This window comes from Cariama cristata, unplaced genomic scaffold (assembly GCF_000690535.1).
Source record: "Cariama cristata isolate BGI_N322 unplaced genomic scaffold, ASM69053v1 scaffold2418, whole genome shotgun sequence".
In the NCBI taxonomy this organism is placed as follows: Eukaryota; Metazoa; Chordata; class Aves; order Cariamiformes; family Cariamidae; genus Cariama; species Cariama cristata.
The window spans coordinates 61,735-71,520 of NW_009630438.1; the positions used below are offsets into that span (position 1 = coordinate 61,735).

At 33.3% G+C, this 9,786-nt stretch overlaps 1 protein-coding gene across 1 annotated transcript in view; it reads right to left on the reverse strand.

Annotated features, from left to right (window-relative positions):
- Nucleotides 1-9,417, reverse strand: part of DIAPH3 (diaphanous-related formin 3) — a gene marked incomplete at both ends in the record, with an annotated part of 66,282 nt that extends 56,865 nt beyond the window's left edge. Inside the window, 8 exons of the mRNA XM_009705513.1 lie at nucleotides 2,511-2,625; nucleotides 3,595-3,930; nucleotides 6,245-6,349; nucleotides 6,953-7,017; nucleotides 7,153-7,271; nucleotides 8,508-8,624; nucleotides 8,773-8,891; nucleotides 9,307-9,417. Coding sequence (XP_009703815.1) covers nucleotides 2,511-2,625; nucleotides 3,595-3,930; nucleotides 6,245-6,349; nucleotides 6,953-7,017; nucleotides 7,153-7,271; nucleotides 8,508-8,624; nucleotides 8,773-8,891; nucleotides 9,307-9,417 — 1,087 coding nt within the window. The remainder of the gene's footprint in view (nucleotides 1-2,510; nucleotides 2,626-3,594; nucleotides 3,931-6,244; nucleotides 6,350-6,952; nucleotides 7,018-7,152; nucleotides 7,272-8,507; nucleotides 8,625-8,772; nucleotides 8,892-9,306) is intronic.
- Between the last annotated feature and the right edge of the window lie 369 nt (nucleotides 9,418-9,786).

Below are 9,786 nucleotides of genomic sequence, written 5' to 3' on the forward strand. Positions count from 1 at the left end.
CTGAAGCTAGATCCTCTTTTACTTTTTTATTCTTGCAGTAATGTCTCTTTCACACCCCCATAAAATCTACAGGTATTTCAATTGCTTCAATACCCATCCAGAATCTAAATAATTTTTAACTTCTATACAAACATTTGCTAAAACTGGAAGTCTATTCTACACTGTTCTGTATTCCTTTTTCTAGTAGAAATTCCTCAATGGATTATTTACATAGATGTAAGACTTCCTCTTCTGGATCAACACCAAAATAGTTTTGGCACTTCAGCTGGCAAAAGGCACCAACTGAACATTTGAGTACTTCAATTTGATTTTACTTAATCAGAATAAAATTCACTTAAAGCATCATTGAACATTCTGGTCCCTGCTTCCACAACTAGATACCTCTTCTTACACAATGATTTCAATGAAGAGAGTGCATAAGCAGACCCTTCAACAGAGTGGAAACCAGCTGATTCTTTGCATGCTGTCATTTGGCTACAGAATAATTTTCAACTTCTCCTCTTTCTGGTTTTAGAGACAAAGAATTAGAAATAGCCAAGAACTGTTCCCACATTGAGTCTAATGAATAGCTTGCTGATTCTACTTTACAAAGCATGGTGTTAAATCTCTTCAAGACTGAGAAGTGAAGAAAACCAGATGTCTCCAATTGCTTTGGCAAGTTTTGTTATAATCAGCAAGTTACGTATAAGCTACAAAGAAGCAGGCCCTCTCTCCATGGTCGTAAGAACAAAAGCAGTTTGTTTGCTGTCCTTTGTACTAGAATTCATGCTGTTAATAAGAAGAGACACTGAGATGCCTGGTGCTGTCTACTTACACGTTTAAGCTTTCAGGCAAATTTCTGTAAACCACTCACTTGAACAAAGATGAAATTTAGTTCCATGTTGCCCTTTAGACACCTACTTGCTGTTCTAAATAAAGTCTCTAGTGCCTCCATTTCCTTTGAAAAATTAAGATGAAGGCACACTTATATCACCCATGTGAGATTAAAGAGATTTCAAAACTTAAAAAAAACAAACAAAAAAATGTACGCTCCATTTGTAAAAAAATAAATAAAGTTCTGCCTGCGGGCTACAGCCTTTTAATCACCTCCCCTACCCCCCCATTTAGTATAAGAGTGTACTTCACTGATTTTTCAACTGTAGATTCAATAACTCTTTCTATTACGTTTTGTCAAAACAATGTATTCAGTCCATTCAGTTGAACTTTGAAGGGATGTTAATCGTGTCAACTCTAATGTTCTCACTGTCTGTTGAGATTCACAATCCTCTTCTGAGTCATTAACATGTTTGGCCTGAACATCATCTTGTCTCCCAAATTTTACTGTTTAATTACACATAGGAAACAGTATTTCCTCCAGTGGCTTTTAAACCTTCCAACCTATTAATTCAGGGAACATTCCTGGGAATTCTCCTATGATTATAAAGGCACCACAATTATCTTTTAGACATTCTAATAGATTCAAGAAAAAATGTCTATGGTCTGTGAGGTTTCCTTGCCTTTTTATATTTATACAACATTCCTAATAATACTAAGTATCACAGTAATTAACTGTAATACGCATCTCAGTAGAAATACTGCTAGAGCATAAAAAGCTTGCTTTAACAAAAGTAGAATAAAGTTCTTGGTTATGGTAAAAAACAATATTGGATAATACACACCAAAGCATACAAAAAAATGGACAAATCTGAGAATCATATTTTTATTTAATATAGTGTATGGCAAAGTGAAATTAGTAGAACAAACTAAACATATAATAACGTCTTTTCAATTTGAAAAGGAATTAATCACTACACCTCTTTGGTTGCCCCAAAGTACTAAGTCTCTGATACCAATTGGGGGCCAAGGCAGGAGTTGGTGGGAAATGTGTCAACAAATAACAGTGGAAATATAGGCATTTTATATATGGGGCAGAACAATCTAAACTACTAGTGAGACAACTTACTTCCAGAAAGGGAGAAAAGGTCTAAAGCCAGGAATACCTTCAAATATTTTGCTCTTCCAAAAAACTTTAAAAGCTGAAGAAGCTAACCAAAATATCAAAGGAGACCTATGGTGCTACAGGTTTATCAGAAAGTAAAAAATTTCATTAAAAGACTCTCCTCCTTCATGGAACCAAAACACATCTGTCATCATACGCATTCTGAGGGTAAATATATCATCTTCTGGACTTGATATTGGGTCATAGTATTTTATTAAGGTATTCTGACAAAATTTTATAAATGTTTTCAACCATGACTGAATAAAAGTCTGTATTATCCAGAAGCATTTCTTGGTTTTTTTTCCATAAGGTTGTCCTTACAGGTCATACAATTCGTGTCATCCTTTAAGTAAAATAGTTCAATATTACTGCTTTAAGCTGTCTAGGATTTTCAAACTTCTTTCTTCGCACATTCCACTTAAAAAGCCAGAACATTAATGTTACATTCTGAATTTTTTCACATATATATTTAAGCCCCAAGAACTTTACAGATATCTCTAAAAGCTGAAAATTAAAGCAAGAAATTACTTACCCCTTTTTTGACAACAAAACGTAAGTTCCAGTTTGCAAAGTATGTCAGCATTCTCATACTTGTCCTCTTCTGCCTTAACCCAAAAACAGGATTCTGTCATTTCCTGAGGTCTGATCTACAAGCAAGAGTCAAAACAAAATTGTATTAAATTATTTTGATATTACATAGAGATTTTGCTCTGTAGAGTCTAAAGCTAATGGAATACTTAAGAGCTCTGCAGAACACATGAATTTTTGGTATACAACTCATCTTCAGAATTGTTAATATATCTCTGATTGAAGATAGTAATGCTTACAGTAAGTGCTTTTGGACAAACCAATCCTAACAATACAAAGCAATACAGGCAACATTCTCTGTTATCTGAGGTTTAAACGTAGCAAATTATCTTTGGTCGAGTTTTAAAACTTGGGTAAACTTTAAATAGACTCTGAACACAGCTGGTTTAACTAGATACTAAGTATCTTACTTTTTAGATTGTAGCTTTGATTGCTTCATAAAACTCTGAAAAAGGTTTTACTGACTTATTTTGATCTAAATAATTCTAGTTTCCAAAACTCAGTAGATTGATAGTCATGGTATACTTGATCCTGTCACAGTAGAGAATTAAAAAAAAAAAAAGGACTCTATATTTTTTCAACCATTAAATCTATATAAGTACGTTTACACTAAGGACAAATGGAGAGACCTGCAATGCTTCTTCCCACAGTCCAGGCTAGACAGATGTAAGATGCTTGTTTGGAAACTGTATAGCTATCAGTACAGTGCAGCAACTATTCCAATGTAAAGAGTTTGCTAAAAGACAAGGCATAGCAGGACCCAGGAAGCACGCTGGCATCAAAGCTGTATTATTCTAGACCAGAATTGACTTTTCCAGTCATCTCAAAGTCAACAGATATTTGTCCAGATGATTCATGAGTCAATGAAATGCAGTTTTCAGAAAGCAAAGAAAAGTAAAGGCAAAAAGTATTAATATCTTACACAATTTTATCTAATATATCAATTGCTCTGTCTTACTCCTGACAATCTATTTACCCTAAGCTCTATGTAAATTTTACATCAAGTGTTTGCCATTAATCAGTACTACCTTGGACCAGTTGAGTCTTTTCATGGTAACTTCAGGTCTGAATTCTTTTTTAGGCTTCATTCCAAATGGCAAAGTACATGAAGGTGGAGACCACTGTGCTCCAGGCAGGCCTGGTAGAGGCGGTGGTGGAGGAGCACCAGCAAAAGCCAGAGGAATTCCCAAGCCTTTTGAAAGTGGCAGAGGAGGAGGGGGAGGCGGTGGTGGTGGAATCGCTCCATTAGAAGGCAGCAGTGGAGGAGGAAGAGGTGGAAGTTGATGTGGTCCTGCAGCCTCCAGGGGAACGACAGGTGCATCTCCATGTGTTGATGGTAGAAAACCAGGTGGCAAGGAGCCATACTGATAAAAAAAATATTCTTATTCAGTTTCACATTCTTATCAACAAAATGCTATAACAATCATAGTTTATAGATTAAATCCAGCAAGTCAGTTGAAATTTAGCACCATTTTTCTTGTGTAGGACAATCAAATATGAATTATAACGAGGCCAATGTGCTTTTGATTTCATAATTGGAAGTCTCAACATTTGAAGTGGACATTCAGACCAGGGGATGCATGCCAAAAATGACAAACTGAAATGCTATATCCCACTTGTCATATTTCACTGATCATGATCTAAGAAGGGTCTGATAAAATTTCATCAAGATACCTATCTAGACTACCATAGTTTAGCTCAAATTAAAAATATTACATCCTAGTCTCTAGTTTTCTTACTTATCCTACAGATTACAGAGAAACATTCCAAAGACATAATAGCAGAATATGGACAGACTAATAATTTTGCTGGAAAATAGATGTTTTCCAATATAGGAGCAGTCTCATTCTACAGAATTGAAAGCACAAAGTAATGATGAAAAAAATTTCCTCCAAAAAACATAGCTGCCTTATACACTGACTTCTTATTCTGTATAGTAAGAACATCTATACTGTATCAAGATAGGCTTATTAGCACTTCAGTAAGTCTAAAAAATACATTTACTTCTGCTATTCGAATAACTTCCATCACAGGCCTTCAAATATTAATAAATAGGTACCTGACAAAAAGAACAACAGAACAAATAAGAAATATTTATCCACTGGTGATAGTATTAATCAACTTTTCAACTAATAATTACGAGTTGAAACAGTCCATTTTATTTTTTAAAAAATGGAGGGAAATACAATAAGTAAAGGCTTTAGTATTTTTAAAAGGAAATAGCTGAATATCAATAAACACATGCACAATGGTATTATTGTTTTGAATATTGCTCTGAATATATGCATTGTTTACACTGACAAGTAGACACTGAACAATTAGGTTCTAATAACAAAAGAAATACATGAATAAATATCAAATACAATGAAAGAGTAAAGGAACGAGACCAAGAGAAAAATACTAGTAAGAGGTGGAAGTAGCCATTCTAAGTACCAACTGATGCTAACCAATGCAGACACCAAAGATTCCTCTTAGGATGGATTTAAGAGTACTAAGTTGCAGCAATCAACTACTTGATACTTACAAAACATTCCAAGTATCCCATTAACAGTGGGATAATTCATGGTATGATCATTAGTGAGCATAATCATATGTTATACTCACTGTATGCACGTATAAAGTTATATTTAATACAGTAAATAAGAGAAAAGGTAAAACAGGAGAGAAAAATCTATTTCACTCATAAAAAGTATTTAAGCATGTTTTCAAGATACACACATAAAATTACTTTTTAATGAATGATATACAGCTCTCTAAAATTTTTTTAGAATGCAGCAATTTTTGTGCTTTTTTTAAAGCCTGTTTGACTTTGACAGTAACAGTTAATTCTGACCAGAAACCTGACTTAGAATTGTATTTTTAAACAGACCAAAGCACAGCTACATCAATTTTCCTCACTAAGACAATTAAACAAGCTCAAAAGTATAACAAAAATCCTATATGATCAAAATATATGGTTTTTATCATCTTCTTATATGCATATCTTCCTGACTCTGGCTGTCTTTAGCCATTTTTACATCATGCTTCTTATTCCACAAAATAAGACACAGGAAAAATCACTTGGTCACACAGCCTCCTTACACAGATTTTAGAGCTGAAGCAGTTAGAAGTTAATTCAAGTATTACTCTCAAAAATCTGCACTATTCCTTTCCATCATATTTTAAAATATCTATTTATGCTTGAAAATTGAAAAATTATCAGGAAATGTTCTTATCCAGCCACAGGTTCTTTCTGTCACTGCTAGATATCCATGGTAAGGCTTCAGCAAAGCAAACTGCGTACTGAATAATTTCCTGTGGAGGAATAAAGATCACAGTGACGAATGCCAATCTAAAAAGCATAAGACTTATTACCCTATGTGGTTAATTACTTTGGAAATATAGGACACTGAAAGCAAAACCCAAATGAAACATAAGAAATTAGTCTAATTAACAGAGCTCAGGCACAAAAAGGATCATCTGGGAACTCAAACAGCTAATTAGTGTCACACTACAATTCTTTGTATAAAACAGAAATAAAGGAAACTAACAGTCAATAATAATTGATAACAAGGATTCTTTGGAAAAAAAAACAAAACACCTCAACTGTGCTATCAGAATCTCAGAATCCACAAAAGATGCAAAATTAAGTCCCTTTCAAAAACAATACTTCATACATTCATTGAAAGTGTATTATACCCGTGATTTAAAAGCTTGTAATTCTGCTTCAAGTTCATTGATTCTTTCTTCTTTTTTTTGCAGTAGGGCTTGGGTCTCCTGATGAACTACAAAATCTTTTTCAAACTAAGAAAAAAGAAAAAAAAAAAAAGAAAATTATTAATGCTAGTCAGTTCTGCATAGTTTTAGATTGCAACTTTTCCTTTCATGTCTGTTAAAACTCACATGTTAACAATATTAAGGACACATACAACGTATCTGCTATTCTAACTTTCATGTATCCACTGAGTGGAAGTACCATCTCTATTACCACTACTAGTCTTTACTATATGAAATAGCATAAAATACTTAACATATTTTAAGTTGGAATTAGAGTAGTTAAAAAGACTGATGTACAGTAATACAGAGTCTGTAGATACAAATGAGCCAATTCTTATTCTCCCACTGTTTATCTTGTTGAAGAAACTGATAACTGTTCAAATAAAGTATTCAGATTTGTACACGAAACCTTGAAATAAATAGTAGCGAGACTCTCCACTAAGGTTAACTACTTTACACTGTTTCTCTCTGCTTCCTAGTCCACAAGAAACATCCAAATTCTAACTTAAATATAGAACTAATAGTAATTTGAAGTTAAAAACTATGCCACATTCAGTTACACCATTCATGAAACTATTAAGTAAACCCCCTGTGTCCATTTTACGATCACATAACTTTAAAATTACTTACTTTTCTGGAAAGTTCAGAAGCCCTCTCTTCACATTCTTCTAATCTTGCTTTATCTACACAAATATCTTGAAAAAATAAACAAACACACTTGCACATATACAGGGAACACAAGATTCTTAATCACATGTACAACTTTAACTTGCTTTTTGGAACATATAAAGAAATATGATACTATAATCATTTCCAAACATAGTACTCACCTACTAAATGGCTGAAATTGATATCTAATCTTTTACGATACGTGAAATCCGGGTCTGTTCCACTTCGATGTAACACTATCTGGGACACACACTCTTCAATTAATTTGAAATACTGTGGACTAAAGACAGAAATCAGTTCTTTTACAGCATATTTATTTATTAATATATACTTAAAATCTTGTCTATGAACACAGTAAGGTCAAAAGATTTGGGCTGACTTATTTCCATAAAAGAGTAGATGCAAACCCCAAAAGTCTCAAAGGACAAATACATCTGGCAGTTTATCACACAAAAACAGTTGACACAAAGCCTGAAAAAACATTAGACCTAAAGATAAACAATTCTTATAATATAAACTCTGCATCTCTCTCCCTGTGGAAATACAGGAAGGAAGGACTGCCTCCTGCTTCCTCCCAATAAAGAGAAGGCTCTTCCTTCAGCTTGATCACTTCTGGTTTTGTGACTTTTCTAACTATGGATGCATTGCAGCCCTGCTTCAACAAAAAGAATGAAAAACACTTTGTTCTAAATTGCCAGGGGGTATGACAGCTGGGTCACTTGCCCAGAACATGCAAGCTGTGAATTCAAATCCTTTCAGGTGGAAGAGGTCTAGCACAGGTCTACCCATGTCAGGCAAGCATTCATAACCTTTAAGGGTACACCTGTGCTAGGCCTTACCTGAAATGCAAGGTTATGCAGAACACTAGGCAGAAAACAGATGGTTTTCCTTCCCTGTTCAATTCTTAACTGGTTCCTCTAGTGTTTCCTCAAAAACAACACAGGTAGATTTTAGAAAGAAAAGCATTTAGCAGCTTCAAACATCTAAGATTTTATTAACTATTTCCCTGTAAATTATCTGACAAATTTTCCAACAGACACTAACATGTTCACACTGACCTATACTGTATATTGAAAATACTCAATTCCCAACTTACTCTAAATTAAGTATATGTTCAGATTTCTGTATAAAGTGCACTTCTGTGCATACTGGGTTTTGTCCTTTGACTCAAATACAGAAAGTTACAATGCTGCTACCATGATTTATAAGCAATTAAGAGACCTGTCCTAATCACTTATACTTGCAAGTCAATAAGGTTCAGATCTCAACAAAAACAGTTTTCTATATACATATATAAAATTATATCCTAAGCAGAAAAGACAAAAACATATAAATGGCATTCTTACTCAAAGCTGATACTTTTGAGCATGAGTTCACAAAGGAATACTTTCAAATTGCAATCCACACGGAAAAAGATTAAACTGTATTTATCATTAAATTTATGGAAGAAATATTCTATTAATGACTAAATGACAACAAAATCCATAATTAACATTTAACATAGCATTAAACATACCGTATAAAATAATCATTTCTTATCAGCAAAAGATGTTGGAGAATAGAAAGGAAATATCCTTCAGCGCTAGTGTCCTTAACTGTATTCCACACCATGTTGTAAACGTCATTTACTTCAGTAAAAGCGTTAAGGAGAGTAATAGCAAGGAAAATAATATTTCATTCAAATGTTGACTGATAACTTTTTGAACAGAAATTATACCAGAAAAATGTCCATTATACACTTTATTTTGTTCATGTTTCTCTTGCTGATATCAAAAGGATATTCTAGTTCAGATCTAATATCTTCTAAACGATGAGAGAATTCAATCATGTCTTCTTCCTTATGTTCATTGAACACTTTCAGCTGAATATCTAGTGCTTCATTCTTTATACATTTCAATTGCTGCAAAGAAGAAACAGTAGAACGGCTTGCAAAATTAGCATTTCCATATGTAAATAAACTTTATCTTTTTAATAACTTCCATAAGTTTATGTTATTTTTAAGCTTAAAATTACAAGAACACATGAATTAAATATTCAAAAGGTAAACATGGCTTCGGCCTGGCTTAACAGTCTGCACAACAGTCTGTCACATGTTCTAAACTGAAGTCCTAAAATGCTGAGGAATCAGCATAAAGTTCAGAGAGCACACTGCATCTTTTCATTCTTATTTTGATTGATTTTCATATTTAACTGCTCATGTCCACATTTAAAAAAAATGCATGGAAGAATAATTTATTAGAACTTGTTCTGCCATTCCTTCTCTCAAGCTCAAATAGTTAAATAATTTAAATAGTAATGCAAAGAAAGACACTTACTGGCAATATCTCCTTCAATCCGCTGCGCATAAATTCATTTCTGATGTGAAGCCTAAAATCCAAGTCATCAGGAGACGTAACGAGAGCATTGATGAGCTGCATGCAAGCTACCTGTAACAGAGGAAATATTAAATTATTTTATTTCTTAGATTTCAATATCTATCACAGTCAAAGAGACATAACAAATGACTAATTAGACATTATGTCTAATTATCAATTTACTATAATCTTATCATTAAGATACTTTAATTTCTTATCAGCCACATGAGCTATAAATACCAAACACTAGTTCACAAATTTCCATAAAAACGAAATATTTTCTCACTCCATTGAATTTTTTCATTTTATACAAATAGCAAGTTCCTTTAGTAAATGAACCTTAGCAGATACTAAATAACTTGACAAGGATAATTCTTAACACATAAAAATCAATGTAAATATACATTTATATATAAATATATATGTAAAAGTTAGTGACAT